Below are 21,369 nucleotides of genomic sequence, written 5' to 3'. Positions count from 1 at the left end.
CAATTCCAAGAAAGGCAATAAAAAATGATTTAGAAAATCAGATCTCAAGTGAGCTATTTTAAAACATACAAGACTCATTTGGAAGCATGATTTTTAGATATTCTGCTACACAAGAGTGTTAACTAACTTTTAAATCCATTAATTTCAATATGAGTATAAAAACTGGGCTTACAAAGCATCAAAACTAGCATATTACAGTATTTAAAACATGGCAATTATTAAAACAAATAAGCAAAACTCTCCAGATAGTTATTCTAATGTGTGGTTATCTTTTAACACTGCAGCATTTTAAAATATCCAAATTAAATGGCAAAAAATTCTTTCAAAAATTGTTAGTCTCTGCTTCCCAACATGGAATAACTTTCTCCCATTTTTAGTTAAATGTTTGTACAGGCAGTCCTTGGGGTATGTCGGACTTGATGCATGTCGTTTCATGGTTGCGTCGCCATCTCCCATTTATTTATTAAAAAAAAAAAAGTTCCGTCATTTCAACGTATGTACATATGTACTTTATGTTTTTTATTATTTATTTACCACAAGTAAAGGTCAGGAATTGTTATCTTTCTTTTAAATTTTTTTTACTGTTTCACTTCATTACTGCTGTGTATGTGCTCCGTGTGAGTGACATAGGTGCTTATGTAGGGGGTTCCGACTTGCACTTGCAGCGAAAATCACGTTAGGTTACGTTGCACTGCAGGAACGGATCTCTGACGTAACCCTAGGAACTACTGTATTTTTAAAATTTATTTTAATTTTAAAATTCAAATTGTCCTTAAGGGAATTTTCTGAGGAGATAGCAGTGTTCTATATCTTGATTAGGGAGGTAGCTACATGAGTATACATTTGTCAAAAGTCATGAAAGCTGCCCTGGCCAGTTTGGCTCAGTGGATGGAGCCTCGGCCTGTGGACTGAAGGGTCCCGGGTTCGATTCCGGCCAAGGGCATGTACCTTGGTTGTGGGCACATCCCCAGTGGGGAGTGTGCAGGAGGCAGCTGATCGATGTTTCTAACTCTCTATCCCTCTCCCTTCCTCTCTGTAAAAAAAAAAAAGTAATGAAAGCCATATACCTAAAATATGTGGATTTTATTGTATGGAAATTATGCCTCAATAGTTATTTTTAAAAATCAACTTGTCCTAACATGAATTCACACACATTGATAAGGGTCATCAAATGTAGTTTCTCATAGTTGTCACCCTCAATTTACTTCACAGTTCAAATTGTCAAAAACACAATAAGCTACACATGCTTAAAAAAAAAGAGAATATCAAAAAGTAAAGTTCCCTAAAGCCTATACAATTATTCTGTAATTCTAAGTAATCATACTCAGTGAAGACAAATAAGTGAAGTGTAATTTTTTTTTCAGGCACACTAAGCCAAATCATTAAGCCCTGAGAGTTACCTGAAGTTCTGCATAAATTGCGCAAATGCTTCAGTTCTTTCAGCAAGTGGCACGATTATGTTAATAACTGATCTAGTAATGTCAATCATTTCGCTCTTCACTTTCATGAGAGGTCCAAAAGGGCGGAAGAGGGTCACATGTCTATATTCCATAAGGTCTGCTTTCTTAAAAAAGAGTTCATACTGTGTGCCCTTATCTCTCTCGGTGCGGTAATAACCTAAAAGAAAGAGTGAGGGACAAAGATGTCTCCATGTCAAAGTTTATACATACAATGTGAATACTGATTTTACTCAAAGATCAAAAGTATGAAACCAGATCTGTAGGGTTTTTATCTGTTTGTGAAAATATTTATCCCACTATTTATCCCCACAACTATCTATCTATCTATCTATCATCTATCTATCTATCTATCTATCTATCTATCTATCTATCTATCTATCTATCTAAAAGCCTAATATGCAAAGTGTCCCCTCGGGAGTTCGACCGAATGGGAGTTCAATAGCTTGCTATGACAAGCGCTGACCACCAGGGGGCGGTGTGGAAGCCCTGGTTGCCAGCAGCCAGGGAAGGGAGGCCCCAGATGGCAGCCAGCAGCCACTAGGGACCCTACCCATGCACGAATTTTGTGCACTGGGCCTCTAGCTCCTTTATAAAAGGAGAGGTTAAAAAAAGTTCACTGCTCTGCATATTATTATTCATTCAATCTATAACATATACTTAACATGACAATTATTCCTTTTTACATATGAATTTTTAAATAGTAGAGCCTATTAACCATCTGATGAAAAGAAAGAAATTACTTCCAGCAATATTAAATTCTAGACCTGAGAGTTAAAACTTCTATTGCTTGGTTCAGCTCAACAAAAAATAAATTGAATGCCATTGTGTCAATCACTGGTGGTATAAAGAGGGCTACATGGTCCCAGTTTTGAGTAAGGGTCAGTTTAGTGATGGAGACAGAAAAATAAAGAAATAATAATATAGTGATAAATACATGTGTGCACATATATACACACACATACACACACACACACTCTGAATATAGTGAAGTCAGACAAAGAAAAATTAGTATAGATTTAAGCATGGTGACTTGAGATGCCTTTGGGAGAAAAACATGGAAGTTTACTGGGCTGATTTTTAAGTGTGACACTGAGGAGAAAGGTTAGACCTACAGATGTGTGAGTCACTGTCAACGTCTGGGAATAAAACGGAGATAGACTGTTCTCACTCTTCCTGAGGCTTACAGTCAAGCAGGAACTACAAATCAGAAAATGAGCAATACCATAAGACAAGAACTATGAGAGGGAACACAGGCAGAGGTTACAAGCGCACACAGGAAGCACTGCTATCTTAGACTTGCAGGTTGGAGATGACTTCCCAGGAGTGTCTTCTAAGCTGAAGTCTGGAAAGAGGAATAGGAATTGCTCAGTTGTCAGTAATTATTTTTTGGTGAGAGGAGGATCACAGTGGAAGAAAACCGAGGGACAAAATATATTCCACACAGAGAAAAATCTTGTAAGGGACAGAATCCAAGGAAAGTTACAAGCAGAATATAAAACTGGCCTTGGTTCCTTTCTTTTCAGGCAGATGTGAAGGCATTTTACACGTTACGTAGTTATCTTTCTCAGCAGCTTTCAATTCTGCTATTAACTAAAAACATAGAGTGAAAAGACAAAAACCTGAGCTTGCAGAAGAACTGGAAGAATTCTGAGAGAAGCAACCCACTGAAAATGGCAGGAAGTGACAGCAGAAAAAAGAGGTGGCAAAAGGGAGAAGACAGTTGAAATGCCAGAAAAGTATAATGCTTTCCCTGATGGCCTCCAAAAGCCTCAAGGTATTATATTTCAGTATAGCAAGTGACATCCATGCTGATTCAGGGTCAAAATCACTACACTGTTTAGAGTTAAGCAAAGAGAAAGATTTATATCTAAAATGGTTTTAAGCTTGTAATTAAATATTCAGCACAGGATATTAAGATGGAGATGAGTGGGGATCTGTATTTATTCCTGTTTATATCAATCAACAAATATCTCAAATTCGTAGCAGTGTTTCTCAACTTTTGAGTCATGTCCCATCTTGATATATAAAAATCCCATGCCCTTTCTGCAGTTTGTATTAGGAAAATACTTTCCCAAATGCCAAACATGCATTTTTAAATCCATGTATGCCTCCTTGATGTTCTCACACATCTCCTCTCCTCTCTCCAAAATAGAGAATAACCACTAATCTACAAAATTAGTTTTTTTCATTACTTTATCAAATGTTTTTTAAATCTTGATCCTTAGTTCATACATTTTTTAAAAAAATATAAGGAACAAGACCAGATAAGAGAGAAATGCAAATACATACACATGTAAATACAGAAACAATCCTAAGAGTTTTCAGCTTGGGTAGTAGTCTTCTGAATAAGCTTAGATTTATTCTATTTCCCTGGTTCTTATTCTCTACTTTATTACAATCATATGATAACTTTTTTCAAAAAGCCACTTCAAACTCCTGGTGGAATGCAGTGGATAAACACTTAAATGTTTTAATACTGTGGAAAATGACTGACTTATCAGCATACAGTAATAGCATTCTGTCATACTAACATAACTATTTTTCACATTACCTTCTATGAAGTCATTCTCATTAAATGTCAGTTTCTCTCCAAGGGGACCATCCTCATCTTCCTGTTCATCATCTTCATCAGGATTATTAATGACCTCCAAGCCAGCTTCAATAACTTCCACCAATTCATCTCTCTTGTCTTTTCTAACTGGCTTTTCCTCAGGATGGCGAGTGAGACCCATTTCCAATTGGAATACTTTCATTAAGGTAAAACTTTCAAAGGGAATGACCCCATACTCACTAGGTAGTTTGGCTCCTATACTAACTTCAGCTTTGTCAATCTGGGAATGAAGAAACTCTAAAAGATCACTAGATGCTTGTTCTTTGTGGCCTTGATAGCCTATGCCATTAGCCCCTACATTCTTTCTTTCTTGTAATGATCTCATCTTCTCACTCATTTCTTGTAATTCTTGTTTTAGTTGGGCAATTTGGCGTTTCAGGCTGGTTGCCCTGGTTTGATAATGTTCTTCTTGCTCCTGTAGTAGGGCTTGATAATACTCTTTACCATAATTTTCTCCAATGACTCCAGGAAGAGATGCATTTCCATCAGTCTGTGGGGCACATTCCAGAAGATACAAAAACAGTACCAAACTACACAGTAAAGCAAGACCCAACAGCAACCAGTGGGTCCGGGTTTGAAGAATCAATCCTCTTCTAGGCATTCTTATTAATGTGGACTTGCCAAACGAGGTAAGTTCTTTGAGTGTTCATACCTTTAGTAAAAGGTTATCAAAAAATTCAAAACAAAATCAGGATTTCATAAAAGGCACCAAAATGAATTCTTCTGTAGCTTAAAAAATGTCTTCCTTTAGCACTCGTCTACTTGCAGAAATGAGAAGTTATGCATACTTCCTATATTGTTACCGCGATATCCAGAATGAAGAAATCTGATCTACAGAATCAGATAAAATTCCATTATATGGGTGGTGACCTTTCTGAAAGAAACAGATCAGAATCAATCAGAATTTTGTTTCCTTAAGTATATCCACTAATTGTTGGCAGCCTCAGTAAATTTATGTGACAACTATATGTTGAGCACCATGAGAGGTATTAATACAATTTAGAATATTAGTAAATTGCGGGAGAAATTATTAAGAAAAATATTTTATAAAACACAAAAATATGACATGTAATACTCCTAACCAGAGTAATGAATTAAAGAAACATTAAAATTACTTTTAGCATAGTCTGTGTTAATAGATTCTACTGTTCTCTAATTATTTGGACACTAGAGGCCTGGTGTACAAAATTTGTGCACAGGGAGGGGGGGGGGGCTCAGCCCGGCCTGCACCCTCTCGAAATCTGGGAACCCTTGGAGGATGTCCGACTGCTGGTTTAATCGCAATCCAGGACCGCTGGCTCCTAACTGCTTGCCTGCCTGCCTGATTGCCCCTAACCACTCTGCCTGCCTGCCTGATCACCCCTACCCACTAGCCTGCCTGCCTGATTGCCTAATCCCTCTGCCTGCCTGATCGCCCCTAACTGCTCGCCTGCCTGCCTGATTGCCCCTAACCCCTCTGCCTGCCTGCCTGATCGCCCCTAACCCCTCTGCCTGCCTGATTGCCCCTAAATACTTGCCTGCCTGCCTGATCGCCCCTAACTGCTCCCCTGCCTGCCTGATCGCCCCTAACTGCCTCTACCTGCCCACCTGATCACCTCTAACCACTCATCTACCTGCCTGGTCGCCCCTAACCGCTTCTGCCTGCCTGCCTGATTGCCCCTAAACACTCACCTGCCTGCCTCATCACCCCTAATTGCCTCTGCCTGCCTGCCTCATCGCCCCTAACCACTCTGTCTGCCTGCCTAACCACCTCTGCCTTGGACCCTGCGGCTTCATCCGGAATGATGTCCAGAAGGTCGTTCAGCTGTCTGGTCTAATTAGCATATTACGCTTATATTATTATAGATTATATTGCATGTAGCTCTATATTAACATAATATTTCAATCAACACACCATTCCCCACCTATTCCATATCACAACTTGGGTACTGAGTTTCTAGAAATTGTTTTTGTTATATTAATAATGGCTTGATAGATAGATTTAGGTTCTTTCAGTTTACTCAAGTCAAGAATTTTACTTCATTAATTTCTATGATTCAAATCAGTCAATCTAAGAGCCTTAAAATTAAGGGAAGGGAAAAACAATTTTAAAAGGTCACAGACATCTGAAAAACACATTAAGAAACATTTTTACATCCAAAATCCTCCAGTAGATTATTTGAGCATTAGATCACATAATTCTTTCAGAGTAACAGATTTCCTACACTTCTGGAAAGGCTTAGAGTCTATATAAAGAAAAAACATGAACATTTTAATGTTTTTTGTTTTGTTTTGTTGTGTTTTTTTTTTGCAGGGAAAAAAATAAAAAACCTTTTATAAATTTACAAAATTACATGGTACCATCCATACCACAACCAGCTGTGTGAGCTCTCCCGTGTTTCTCTCTGAACAAAGGATTCTTAACTCTAGAAGTAAAGACGGTTAAACTTAGCAGTCAGGAGACAGAGAGAACTTCCATTCTAATGAAGTGTTTGCCAAGAAGGATACGTAATAGTACAGGAGGCTTTTAACAGATGTTCTCTACCAGTGCAGCAGGACCTATGGAAGAAGATCACCAGGAACATGAGTCCTAGTCACTTTCTTACTGATTAGGAAAGCCTGGATGCTTTCTGTGAAAGATGCGGTACTGTGTGTTTTTTGTGGAACATATATGTATAAAATGTAGGATAGAGTCAAACTTCTTATGGTTAGTAGACCACAAACAATGGGTACCCTTAGCTATTTATTGCTTTAGTTAACCAAATGATAGTGAAGTAGCTTGAAAAATTTAATTCACCACTGAAATAGCAGTGTATCTCACATATAGTTTTGTGTTACAATTATATATACATGTATATTTATAAGATTTCCACATAAAATCTTATATAATAAAGATGTAATATGCAAGTGGTTGTTATGCCATGAAGCATATAACAACAGGATCACGGATCAGCAGGAGGGTGGGGCAGCGAGCTACAAGTGGGCGGGGGCGGAGAGCTACAGGAGGGGGCAGGGCAGCAAGCTATGAGGGGGGTGGGGGGGTGGAACTACAAGAAGGCGGGGCAGCAGGCGGAGAGCTACTGGAGGACGGCAGCGAGCTACTAGCACACGGATTCATGCGCAGGGCTGTGTATTTATAAGTGGGTTGAGCTTTACTATGACAACATCTATTTTACACATTGTAAATTTTGTTTAATTATAAATGATGTAGAAAACAGAACAAAATTTTGGTATTAAGAAATTATCTAGGGAGCATATGAGATCTTACTCCCTAGTGTATGCCATCAGTTTGGCTCAAATAAACTCTTAAAAATTCTCTACACATTGGCGTTTAATTGGCATAGTGTGACAGAATTCCGAAGAAGCCCACCCAGGACCATGCTGTGGCCCTGGACCGATACTAGGTAAAGCAAGGGCTCATTGTACCCCACAGACTCTCCACTGTGTATCAAGTGAACTTGGGTGAATCTTGGGCCTCCTTGCTTTAAGTAGCAGGCCATGATTTTATTTGAACTGTTTTTAGAAAATCTTTGAGGTAGATAATGGTTGGGATAACCCGGGGAGAGGGGAAAAAAAGTGGGTTGCTGCTTTTAATTTCAGCTTTTTGATTGGATTGCTTACTGAGAGTCTGAACAAAATCTTTGCTAATTAAATGAGAGCCTGAGCTCTCTTTAGCTCTGAGAGAGAAAGAACACTTGCTCCTCAACCCATTAACAGTTGCTCCACACCGGAATCCAGAGGCAGAGAAGGTGCCAGTGAGGTAGTGCAGCCAATCCCAGAGAAGCATGCAGGACCTTGGGAGGACAGAGAGCCTTGAAATGGGTTCACCCTGAGAGAGGGGGGCCTGAGAGAGGGGCCCTGCCTTGGAAAGCATCGCTATTTTTGCTGCATTTGATAAGCTCTTGCTGTCCCTTGTTTGAGTATTCTTAGGAGGAAAAGAATCTTTGTGGGGTTTCCAGAGAAAAAACTTTCTCTAGGGTATAAAGCAGTCCGATAAAGATATCCACTGCAATTAGCTTGTCTGGAGATGTGCATGTTTTCCCTAGAACTTTGTTCACACTCTACAGATCTCAAAATTAACTTGGGAAATCATGCCACCCAGGCCAACAAGGCCTACCACAGTCAGCCTCCCATTTATAACTATGGCCAAAATGAGGGTCCTCTGATACTTTAAATGATTATTTGCATGCACAATTAGGAATATCTGGCTATAACATTAGGCAGAGTGAATAAAAACATCATATTTAATTGGTCTCTTGAATCTTCAAAAAGAATATATAAATAAATAGATCACCTATGATGTCGTTTAGGTGTCAACACAATTTTTTTGTGGTATTAAAAATGGCCGTTTTTACAGCCGATCAATGATCCTCTCTCATCATTGGTGTTTCAATCTCTCTTTCCCTTTCCCTTCCTTTCTGAAATCAATAAAAATGTATTTTAATCAATCAATCAATCAATCAATCAATGGTTATCCTTATTTTAAAAGGGAGAAGGTCATTTGGAACTTGACTTGTCAAGGACAGATATGAATTGTAAATGCCTCCTAAACAGAATTTAGATTCAACTGTTCTCTCTTTGTGTCTGTCTGTGTCTATATATATCTGTGTTATAAATGTGAGATAATTTTCTACCTCTGGATGGTACTGTTAAAATGAATTTAAAGCCAACCACTTGCGAGAATTGAGTATTTTAAAATTCTCAGAAATATAGAAACTAACTCAAATGCTTTTCAAGTATACATGATCTAAGGTTAATCCTTAGTAAATAAAAACTTGCTTAAGTTTATTGCTTTAAATAAAACATGTCTTTATTTTGCCTGGGTTTTACAAAAATAAGTCATTGTTAATAACTGACTTTTATGTCTATATAAAATGTTTTCAGAGGTTATAAAATGTCCAGTTAAAGAATGCTTTCCAGCCCTGACTAGGTTTGGCCTGTGGGCTGAAGGGCCCCAGGTTCGATTCCAGTCAAGGGCATGTACCTTGGTTGCAGGCACATCCCCAGTAAGGGGTGTGGAGGAGGCAGCTGATCAATGTTTCTCTGTCATCAATGTTTCTAACTCTCTATCCGTCTCCTTTCCTCTCTGTAAAAAATGAATAAAATACATTTTTTTTAAAAAGAATGCTTTCCACTAGAAATTGATGTTTTCATTAGAAATTGGAGGTTTTAAGGGTTAAAAGTCTCAATATGGACAGAAATAAAGTGTTCCAGAAAGGCCCCTGAAATATGTCAAAAGACTTGTCTTTTATGGTAAATTGCAAAGGAAAATCAGAGGAAAAAATATGAAGAGTTAGGGCTATGGAAAACCCAACACAGCTGCTTGGTTTTTCCCTGCTCCCCGGCTCCCCATTTTCCAGTTTTTGCATTCTTTCATGCATCACAATGCATTTAAGCTGAACTTAGATGAAGAAACTTATGGACTGACATTACTGAAAGGAGGCATCTTACACTATCACCAAGGTTTGATAGAGCCATTTCAAGACAATGCCAAGTTGGTAACTGCGTCCTTTCACAGTGAATTCCCAGGAGACAAAGACTTTAAAATTTGATTATTGAAAAGGACATCAAATAAAAGATACTCTTCAACTCCATTAGAAGGGGCCTTATCAGGCACCTAACCACAAATGGACATCCACCCATCTCTGATACTCACTTCCACTTACCACAGTCATCAAAGCCCTCTAGGGTGAGTAACTGCTGACATCAGAAGTAGACAGCTATCCCAAGACATCGACAAACCTGTATACCTATGGATTGATACTGAACTCAGAATCCATTTTGTTTGACTGTCATAATAAGTTATTTGTTCTTTGTGTTTTTCTACATAGTTCAGCTCTTTATGATTACTGAGCATGTATAAGAAAACTGTTAGTACTCTTCTCACGAGTTATGTAATTGTTATATTAGATGCCAAATACAGAAAAATGAGACAGAAGGCAAAACCTGGATCATGATAGTCATAAGACAGAAATGATCCAGAGTGTTTTTTTCCTAATGAAGGCCATAAGACCTGTCTTCCATTTACCTGCCCTTTCCTTTTGGGGGGAAAATTTGGCCTCAGTTCAGATCATATGGTTCCAGTATTGCCCCGTCCCCAGTGGTCAACAAGATGAAGTCAATACTAAGACTTCCTAGGAGTGAGCCTTCCTAGCACTGTGAGAACACACTTTCTAACCAAAAAGTCAGTCATCAATGCATTCATCATGTTGATTTATTACCAAAAGGGGAAACTGTGAATGAAAAAAAAGGGGGTTCTATAGAAAGTAACCTTACATAGTGATCTGATTGTATTGTAATTATCTATACTAATAAAAGAGTAATATGCTAATTAGACCGGGAGACCTTCCAGACAAAGCCTGGGGCTTGCCTGGCCTGCAAATCACCCCCAAACGGCCCTCAGCCCCTTGCCCAGGCTGGCCATACCCCCCTGCAGAGACCCCCCTCATCCTGATGGGGGCGTGGCCAGCCTGCAAACCTCCCCAGTCCCTCACCCAGGCCAGCCCTGCCTCCCAAGGGGACCCCCACCCTGATCCTGGACCCCCTTCAGGGCAGACCAGCCGGCCCCCACCTGTGCACCAGGCCTCTATCTATACTAATAAAAGGGTAATATGCTAATTAGACTGGACGTCCTTCCGGACAAGGCCATGGTGGCGGGGCCAAGGCAGAGGCAGTTAGGGATGATCAGGACCGCAGGGGAGAGCAGTTAGGGGGATCAGGCTGGCAGGGGATGCAGTTAGGGGTGATCAGGCCAGAAGGGGGGCAGTTGGGGACAATCAGGCCAGCAGGCAGAGTGGTTAGGGGTGATCAGGCAGGCAGGCAGGTGAGTGGATAGGAGCCAGCTGTCCCAGATTGCGAGAGGGTGCAAGCCAGGCTGAGGGACACTACCCCCGCCCCCCCCCCCCCCCCCGCACGAATTTCGTACATCGGGCCACTAGTACATATATATGATCTCCACAGAATTGTATTTATACATTTTTTTGTTATATTTTGATTGCCATCATTCTATGCAATGTGTTGGTATCATAAATACGGCTCACTCATAGCACAGATTTAATCCCAAGCAAACTTCTAAGCATACACTGCAGATAGTTAAGTGTTCTGAGGAGAGAATGGGATATACTGCGGAGACAAAAAAATAAGCTGTTAAAGATGTGGAATACAAACTCAAAGATCTCAGAGTGGCAAAAAACTTTAGAAGCCATCAACTCTCACTCTCTAAAACAGACCGAAGAGACTTTCTCTTATAGCCCAGAGGGAGTAACAGAGACCAGACTTACTCTCACACTTGAAATAACCAAAAACAAACAAACAAAAAACCCGCCAAATATGAAACAATGGTTTCAAGATACTGACTACTGGTAATAAAAGAGAGTGATCACTGGAGAAACAAGAAACAATTACCCAACTTACTGCCTTAGTTCCAGGCCAGAGCAGAACCTAAGCAGAGCCCAACAGACTCCTTAAGCTGATGAGATGGAGCTGACAGTCTGAGCAGACCAAGGCAACTAGGTTCACAGGATACAATCTGAGAGGTGAGATCTGCACAGAGAAGAGAACTCCAGAGATCTGAAGAGGACAGTCTTTGGGAATTCCGCAGAGCACTGATAAGTGCAGGCATGTGAAGAAATTGATGCTAAGGAAAGAACCACACAAAAAGTTAGAGGACACAGAACTCAGCACTCATATAGGGCCAGGAATAGCGCACGTTCCCACCAGACAGACTGAAAAACCTCCCAAATTCATGGGGAAATGAAATGGGAAGAGTATTCAAAAGGGTCTTATCTCTAGACTAAACATGGTTTTGGTCCTGCCTAACAAATCTTTTTTAAAAAATCATTTTGAATTTTCAATTACAATTGATTCATATTATTATATTAGTTTTAGGTGCACACCCCAGTGATTAAAAATAACTTACTAAATGATCATCCTGATAAATGTCACACAATACACAGTTATTAGAATATTACCGACTATGCTGTACTTTACATCCCCATGACTATTCCATAACAACCAATTTGTACTTCTTAATCCCTTCACCTTTTTTACCCATCTCCCAACCCCCCTCCTACCTGGCATCCATCAAAAAGTTCTCTGTATCTATGAGTTTGTTTCAGTTCTGCTTGTTATTTATTTTGGTTCTTAGATTCAATTGTTGATAGATAGATATGTATTTATTGCTGTTTTATTGTTCATATTTTTTCTTTTTCTTTGTAAAGAAGACCCTTTAACATTTCATATAATACTGATTTGATGGTGATGAACTCATTTAGCTTTTTCTTGTCTGGGAAGCTCTTATCTGTTCTTTCATTCTAAGTGATGGCTTTGCATTATAGGACCTTGCTTTTCACCATTCTGAGTATTTCTTGTCACTCCCTTTGGCCTGCAAAGTTTCTGTTGATAAATTAGCTGACTGTCTTATGGGAGCTAGCTTGTAGTTAACTGCTTTTTTCTTGCCGTTTTTTAAAAATTCTCTCTTTGTGTTTAACCTTTGCCATTTTAATTATGATGTGTCTAGATGTGGGCCTCTTTGGGTTCATCTTGTTTGGGACTCTGTGCTTCCTGAACTTGTATGTCTATTTTCTTCACCAAGTTAGGGAAGTTTCCTGTCATTTTTTCAAATATGTTTTTAATTTCTTGCTCTCTCTTCCCCTTCTGGCACTGCCACGATGCAAGAGCCTTCCTAGCATTGTGAGAAGCACTGTTTCTCACCCTAGAGGGTTTTGATGACTGTGGTAAGTGGAAGTGAATACAGTAGGTCCTTGGGCTACATCGGAGATCTGTTCCTACCGAGCTATGTAACGCGATTTTCGCCGTAAGTCGGAACCCACCTACATAAGCACCTATGTCACTCACATGGAGCACATGCACAGCAGTAATGAAGTGAAATAGTAAAAAAATTTAAAAGATAACAATTCCTGACCTTTACTTGTGGTAAATAATAAAAATCATAAAGCACATATGTACATACGTCGAAATGATGGAACTTTTTTTTATAAGTACTGTAAATGAGAGATGGCAACGTAACCACGAAACAACATACGTTGAGTCTGTCATAACCCGAGGACTGCCTGCATTGGTTGAAGTTGTCCCAGAGACTCTTTACACTATCTTCACTTATTTGGATTCTTTTTTCTTTTTGCTGTTCTGATTGGGTGTATTTTGCTTCCTTATATTCCCAATCGCTGATTTGATTCTCAGCTTTATCTACTCTACTGTTTTGTTTTTTATTTTTTTAATATTTTTTATTGATTTCAGAGAGGAAGGGAGAGGGAGAGAGAGACAGAAACAACAATAATGAGAGAATCACTGATCGGCTGTGTCCTACATGCCCCCTATTGGGGATCGAGCCCACAACCTGGGCATGTGCCCTTGGCCGAAATCGAACCTGGGACCTTTCAGTCCGCAGGCCAACGCTCTATCCACTGAGCCAAACCAGCTAGGGCTGTTTTTTTTTTTTTAGATTCCACAAATAAGTGAAATCATATGGTATTTGTCTTTCTCTGTTTGACATATTTCACTTGGCATAATACTCTCTAGATCAGGGGTGGGAAAACTTTTTGACTCGAGGACCACAATGGGTTCCTAAACTGGACCGGAGGGCCGGAACAAAAGCATGGATGGAGTGTTTGTGTGAACTAATATAAATTCAAAGTAAACATCATTACATAAAAGGGTACGGTCTTTTTTTCTTTTTAGTTTTACTCATTTCAAACGGGCCAGATCCGGCCCGTGGGCCGTAGTTTGCCCACGGCTGCTCTAGATCTATCCACACTGTCACAAATGGTAAGGTTTCATTTATTTAATGGCCGAGTAATATTCCATTCTATATATGTACCACTTTTTCTTTACCTGGTCATCTACTGATGAACACTTAGGTTTGGGGTCTGAGTGAAAAAGGCAAAAAGGATTAAGAAGTACAAAATGGCAATTGTAAAACAATCATGGGGATATAAAGTATAGAATAAAGAAAATAGTCAATAATATTGTAATAGCTATGTAGGGTGCCAGGTGGGTACTATACCTATCAGGGGGAACACTTCATAAGTTATATAAATGTCTAATCACTATGCTGTACCCCCTGAAACTAATATAATGCTGAATGTCAAGCGTAATTTTTTTTTTATAAAGTATGAAAAGACAAGCCACAGACCTGTAGAAAATATGTGCAAAACATTTATTTCATAAAGGACTTTTATTCCAAATATATTGTAAAAACTATTAAACAAAACAATTATAACACAATTATAACAAAAAAAACACAACTCAATTTAAAATTGACAAAAGATTTGAACAAAAACTTCAAATAAGTACAGAAAAAAAATGTTCAACATTATTAGTCATTAGGAAAATGCAAATTTAAACCACAATGAGATACCACTACTCAAAATGGCTAATTTTAGAATGGCTAAAATTAAAGACTGATGTGTTAGTGACAATGTGGAGGAACTAGAAGTTTTTCATAAACTGCTGGCAGGAATGTAAGATGTTTTCACAGTTTCTTAACAAGTTAAACATAAACCTCCCATATAACCAAGTCACTCCATTCCTAGATATTTATGCAAGATAAGTGAAAGCATATGTCCACATAAAGAGTCGTACATAAATGTTCAGAGCAGCGTTATCACTGTTCAGCAAGAAAAAGGAATAAACTACTGATACAAGCTTTGACATAGGTGAAACTCAAATTACTCTGAGTGATAGAAGCTAGACAACAAAGGAGTACATACTGTACAAATCCAATTATATAAAATTCTAAAAAATGCAAGGAAACTTGTAGTGAAAGAAAGGAGACTGAGTCAGTGGTTGCCTGGAATGGGGGGAGAGTCAGGGAATGGGAATGTGGTAGGGTGTAAGAGGTGGTATCAAGAAGGAATTACAAAAGGGCACAAAAAAACTTTTGGTAGTGATTGATAATGTCCATCATTTTTGATTTGGTGATGATTTCACAGATGCATACATATATTCAAATTATCAAATTGCATGCTTTAAATATGTGTAGTGCCCTGGCCGGTTTAACTGGGTGGGCAGAGGACTGAAAGATCTCTGGCTTGATTCCTGGTCAAGGGTTTGATCCTGGCCCGGCCCCTGGGTTGGGACATGTGTGGGAGGCAACCAACTGATGTGTCTCTCTCTGATTCTATAATTTTATGGTCCTACTAATACTTATTTCATACATAATTTCCGGGATACATATACTGCAGTATACCAAACTAACTTCTGATATAAGAGTATCCAACGGCCTTTTGCAAAATATAAATAATCCATTTGAATCTACTTGTTTTTAAAATTCTATTCTGTATAATCTTCCTAAACTTTCTGTATAGAATAATTATTATTAAAGTTTTAAACAACTGAATTTATAGTTTTGAGTTTACTTTTTACACAACAAAAACAAAGTCACAAAATTATTTGGAAAAGATGATGTCAGAAAATAAAAAGAAAACAAATTAAAACTGAGGCATAAATATTTGTGAAGGAGGGAATTACATTTTATTTCTTGAGTAATTTATGAATATTAAAAACGATACATAGGTTATTTAACATGTCAATGAATCAATTGTAAGTATTTAAAAATAAAAGTATGATCATCATAAGACAGCACCTCATTCAACAAATATTTTGAGTACTTAGTGTGTGTCAGGCACTAACTGGAAATGTCACTTATCATAAGCAAAATTCCTGTATATTCCTCTAACCAGGGGTTAGCAAACATTTTAGGTAGAGTCAGACAGTAAACATCATAATCAGTCAGCTCCATCTTGTAACACAAAAGCAGCCATAGATGATGTGTAAATGAATGATCATAGCTGTGGTCCAATGAACACTGAAACTTGGACTTCATATAATTTTCATGTCACAAAGTATTCTTCCTCTTTTTCTTTCAAGCACTTAAAATGTAAAAACCACTCTTAGGTAACAGGTCAGATTAAAATAAGTGGCCAGCTAGGTTTGGCAACCTGTGCTCTAAAGTTTTACATTTTTTACACTTCCCCCAATTTTTTATATTTTCCCCAAATAAATACATGTGATTAAAATGTTACCCATGGTATTAGGCATACAATGAAACCTCTCCTTTCTATCTCAGAGGCACAGTTCTCCTCTTTCCAGTTTTTGTGTATCCTTCCAAATCTATTGCCACGATTACACATCCTATCTAATAAAAGAGAAACATGGTAATTGGCGTACGACCGCTACCCTTCCCATTGGCTACTCAGGGCAATATGCAAATTAACTGTCAGCCAAGATGGCGGCCGGCAGCCAGGCAGCTTGAAACTAACATGAGGCTTGCTTGCTTCAGTGACGGAGGACTCCAACGTTCCCCGCCTGCCGCTGCAGGCCTCTGAGCTGCAAGCAACTATGTAACAAACATAGAAGCTAAACAAAACCCCAGAAACCTGCCTGGCTTCAGCCAGCAGGATCGCAACATTGTAAGCAAAGGCCAGGAACCTACTTTCAGCAGCGGAGGCCTAAGAGCTGGAGCCAAGCCTCAAAGCTAAAGCTGGCCCAGAATAAAAAAAAAGAAAAGAAAAAAGGAGCGGTTGGGAGCTTCAGTCACCCCCAGCCTGAAAACAGCCCTCAGCCCCTCACCCAGACTGGCCAGGCACCCCAGTGGGGACCTCCACCCTGAAGGGTGTGTGACCAGCTGCAAACAGCCATCATCCCCTCATCCAGGCTGGCCAGGCACCTCAGTGGGGACCCCCACCCTGATCCAGGACACCCTTCAGGGCAAACCAGCCAGCCCCCACCCGTGCACCAGGCCTCTATGCTATACAGTAAAAGGGTAATATGCCTCCCAGCACCAGGATCAGCGGAGCCACAAGGCCTCCCAGCACCGGGATCAGCGTGACAGGGGGCAGCGCCCAAATCCCGATTGCCCTGCGGCTCTGTGTGTGACAGGGTGTGGCGCCCCAACACCCCCCCCCCCCCACGGGCCCTACTCTGTGTGTGATGGGGTAGAGCCATAACCTCCCCATCAGCCCTGCCCTGAGTGTGAGAGTGGTGGCACCCCAACCCCCTGATCGGCCCTGCTCTGTGGGTGATAGAGGGCGGCACCCCAACCCCCTGATGGGCCCTGCTCTGTGAGTGACAGGGGGAAATGCCCCAACCCCCTGATTGGCCCTGCTCTGTGCGTGACAGGGGGTGGCGCCACAACCTCCCCATCGACCCTGCCTTGAGTATGACAGAGGATGGTGCCCCAACCCCCCAATCAGCTCTACCCTGAGCGTGACTGAGGGTGGAATCACAACCTCCCGATCGCCCTGCTCTGTGTATGACAGGGGGCGGTGCCCCAACTCCCCAATCGGCCCTGCTCTGAGCCCGACCAGGGGCTGCACCTAGGGATTGGGCCTGCCCTCTGCCACCCGGGAGCAGGCCTAAGCCAGCAGGTCATTATCTCCTGAGGGGTCCCAGACTGTGAGAGGGCACAGGCCGGGCTGAGGGGCCCCCCTCCCCCCCGAGTGCACAAATTTTTGTGCACCGGGCCTCTATTTTCAGTATAAAAGGCCTTATATATACATGACTCTCCACACGTATTATTCCGTCTATAGGATGAATCCCTGGAGATGGAACTGCTGAGTTATATTTCCTTAAAGAGTTTATTCTAACATGTAATTAGTCAGTATCTATAGCTTCTCCCTGCTCAGGATAGGTCTTCCAAAAAGCCTTTACCTATTTCAACCAAGTTTAAAAAAATCAGGTTGAATGTTTGTTCCAAATTATAGACTTATTATACCTACTCTGTTTTATGAATCCTTCCTTAGTATTGCATATTTCTTAGCTATGGTTGTCAATACCTTAGAGTTGAGAAATGTTTTACTGTTTTCTTTGATCACTATTTCTTGAACTCCATCTCTGTTTTTCTTAGATTATTTTTTATTTGATGTAAACATGCTGGGGTATTCCTGGGGTCTGGCTGAAAACGACTTATTTTGCTTCTGCTCTGAATGACAGTTTAGAGATAAGATTCAGAGTTCAAAATATGTCCCATGAGCACATTTTAGTTAGGTAACTGCTCCACTGTCATCTAACATTCCATGTCCAGATTAAAAGCCTAATTGCAAGTCTGGTTTCCATCCCTTTATAGGTAACCATATGCTTCTCTTTGGAAGCTTATGAGTGTACATTTATCCATGAAGTTCATAAATTTCATCAGAATGTATCAGCCTTTTCTATTCATAAACTCAAATACTTCTACTCAGAGAAATTTCCTTGTTCCTTTTGACAATATTTTGGTTCCATTCTACTATTATAAAGTAGGAATGGGAAATCTGGCATTTAAAGGTGAGTTGCACGGGGAAGAGGTTGGGGAAAAGAAGCTGTTAAAACAGCCAGAAACCCTCAATTTGTGCCGCATCTTTCCAAAAGCTTTCTGAAAAGGTATACTTCCCCCACTGCACAGATGAAGAAATGGAGACCAGGGAGGGAAGGGTTGATTTATATTCGCCAGTACTTTGTCTCCTAACTGATACTGTCTTTCTGTCTGGCTTCAGCTGTCCAAGACTCTGCCTGGATACTCCTACTCTCATGATCTCTATTTTCTTTGTGGTTATTTCTCCTCTTCCAATTTCTTTTACCTCCTGGAACTCTTATGAGATGTAAAATGGCTCTTCTAGATCTCTTTTCGATGTTATGGCTATTTTCCAAGTTTTAATATTCAAGAACTGACTGATTGCTTACTTTCAGGGCAGCTTGTATGCGTTCAAATGGCATGATATCCTTCTAAATCTAGCACACGAATATTTCTTTTAAAGTTTCTTCTGTTTCTTTCATGGACTCCGTTGTTTCAGGTCTAGTTCTTATGTTTGTTCAGCCTGGGGCATCTCTTCCACGTTACCGATTTCCCACAAATGCTTAGTGATTTTTGTTGTTGATTCCCATGATAAATGTATCAATGCATCTTAGAACCCTAGAAATCACTGTGATCCTGTAGTAAATTCACATTTGTAACTAACTCTATAATTCAATTATATATTCTACCCATACTTGGGTAGGATGACAATAACAGTGTAATAATTCTTTGATGTGCAATCCCATGATTCTTCAATCCATTTTTAGTCATATCTTTCTGGTGTTTCATTTCCCCTAACAACCACTGACTTGAGTAACACAGGTCTTACCTAAGTGTTATACAACAAGCCTCAGGGACAGATCGCCACCAGCTCTAACAGACTTCTCCAACAGACAGTTAGAGCAGCAGTAACAGTCTGGGAGAAGATCATCCCAGGGATGCACCCCAAGGATTAAATAAACTAATAATGTGATAATGAGTCACTTAAGTTTTGAAATCATAATAGTGATGCCTTTTACCAATCTTTAACATTATAGAAGTTAAAACAAGACATTCTACCTTTTTAAAAAGGCTTCATGTTAAAGGTAATTTTCTGCCTATCTGATGATTCAGACATTTCACAGCTGACAGAAACGCATACAGATGTTCACCAAGACGTTTACAAGAATGTCCACAGCAGTCCTCAAAACATAATATACAAAAATTGGAAACACAAATATAACATCAATACAAGAGTAATCGTAAATCACACAAACAAGTATTGCAGAGCAAAAAAGAAAGAAAATGAACCAATGTTACATGAACCAATCTCACCATAATGTGCTGGGAATACTGTACAATTCCATTCATATGAAGCCCCAAGTAGACAAAACTAATATATGAAGACAGAAATCCAAAGGCTGATTAGGGGCAAGAGGTTGGGGAAAAGAAGCTGTTAAAACAGCCAGAAACCCTCAATTTGTGCCGCATCTTTCCAAAAGCTTTCTGAAAAGGTAGGTATACTTCCCCCACTGCACAGATGAAGAAATGGAGACCAGGGAGGGAAGGGTTGATTTATATTCGCCAGTACTGGAAGAAGCGGAGGGAAATTCCTGGGGTGACAGAAATGTTCTATACAAATGCAGGGGTCACTTCATCAAGCTGGTGGTGACCCAAGTTCACAAACACATAAAAATTCACTGAGCTGTACAATGAAGATTTATGCGCCTGATGACTTCACTCGTGTCTTACACCTCAATTAAAAAAAAAAAAAAGATAAGAAAAAAAAATGTAATTTCCAAACTGGGTGGAACTAAAACTGTGCTTCTGTGTGTCAACATCCTCTGAGCCATACATGCTGGAAGCCCAACATCGCTTTTCACGCTGTTTTGGTCACAGGGTCATTTTAAACGAACGGTTATCAAGATGACAACACAAAGCGAGCGTGACCTTCTCAGCCGTCAAACACTGGTCCCCGCTCCGTCCCCGAACGCTCCGTCGCGACAACACGCAGAGGCCGCGCTCACCGCCCGGGAGCCAGCCCCGGCCCCGGCCCCGGCTGCAGGGCGAGCCTGCTCTGCGGCCACCTTCTCATTCTGCCCACACCACCACCACCAACGGCCGCATCGCGACTGCGTTCACACGCGATTCCTCAGCAAGTGGCTCCAGAACAGCGCAATTTTCAAGATGAACCCACGCCGGAGGTCCCCCCCGAGCGTTGCACCCCTAGGCGGGCGGCCGGGAGGGAGCCGGCACAAGGAGGATAAAAATAAACCCGCAGACAGCGTTCTCCAAAGAACACCCACTGCCCGGATAAGCGGCTCTTCCTGACACCAGAGGCGGCTTCGGGGGGCTCGTCCGCGCGGCGGCCCCCGGTGACCCGACCCGGACGGACTCGCAGCCCCGAGCCGCGCCCGGCGGGGCCGCAGGCGGGCCAGGCCGGGGGGGACCGGGTACTCACCGCGCTCACCAGCCCCGCACGGAGCCGCCGTCTCCTCCTCCGCCTCCTCCTCCTCCTCGCAGCAGCCGGTCTGTGTTCTGCCCGCCGAGGGCCGCGCCGCGGCGCCCGCCCCGCCACTTCCGGCAGCGCGAGGAAGCCCGCCCCGCCCCCCGCCCGCCTGCCCGCCCCGCCCCCGCCCGCGGCGGCTCCGCCCACCCCCGTCGTTGCCCAGGGAACGCCTACAAAGCTCAATAACTGGCAATCCATACAGTATGGATTAATCGATTATCTGTTAAAAATGTGTGTGCCAGTGTAAACCGGAAATGATCGGAGGCGAAGGGAGTGCCCGAAGCAGGAAACTGCTCTCGCCCGGCAGCCGCCCGCGGGGAGAGGGGTATCGGCTCAGCCCCAGCGGCCGGCTTTGCGGGAGGGCGAGCTTCGCCGGGGGCCGAGCGTCCTGCCGAGCGTCCTGCCGGGAGTCCTGCCGGGGAGCCCCCAGGGGCGGTGTGTGCTGCCTGCGTGGGCGCTGGGCCCAGGACTGACAGGTCGCCAGAGGTGTCTGAATATTCTGGGGAGCTGGGCCGTTCCCCGGGGAGGAAGCCCGGGGCTG

At 41.5% G+C, this 21,369-nt stretch overlaps 1 protein-coding gene across 11 annotated transcripts in view; it reads right to left on the bottom strand.

Moving 5' to 3' along the window:
* Positions 1 to 20,896, bottom strand: part of CSGALNACT2 (chondroitin sulfate N-acetylgalactosaminyltransferase 2) — a 54,225-nt gene extending 33,329 nt beyond the window's left edge. For 9 of the 11 annotated variants that reach the window (XM_036337295.1, XM_036337301.1, XM_036337291.1 and 6 more), the window contains exons 1-3: positions 20,781 to 20,896; positions 4,012 to 4,945; positions 1,401 to 1,617 (exon numbers count right to left, since the gene is read on the bottom strand). In XM_036337295.1, coding sequence (XP_036193188.1) covers positions 1,401 to 1,617; positions 4,012 to 4,672 — 878 coding nt within the window. In that variant the 5' untranslated portion in view covers positions 4,673 to 4,945; positions 20,781 to 20,896. Of the gene's footprint in view, positions 1 to 1,400; positions 1,618 to 4,011; positions 4,946 to 9,716; positions 9,801 to 11,463; positions 11,687 to 20,780 lie in introns of those variants that run through there. The other 2 variants (XM_036337293.1, XM_036337292.1) reach the window with 2 other exon arrangements.
* Positions 20,897 to 21,369: the final 473 nt, after the last annotated feature.

This window comes from Myotis myotis, unplaced genomic scaffold, assembly GCF_014108235.1.
Source record: "Myotis myotis isolate mMyoMyo1 unplaced genomic scaffold, mMyoMyo1.p scaffold_m19_p_15, whole genome shotgun sequence".
NCBI lineage: Eukaryota > Metazoa > Chordata > Mammalia > Chiroptera > Vespertilionidae > Myotis > Myotis myotis.
The sequence above is the reverse complement of the archived record's forward strand: the minus strand, read 5'-3'. Positions and strand labels throughout refer to the sequence as shown.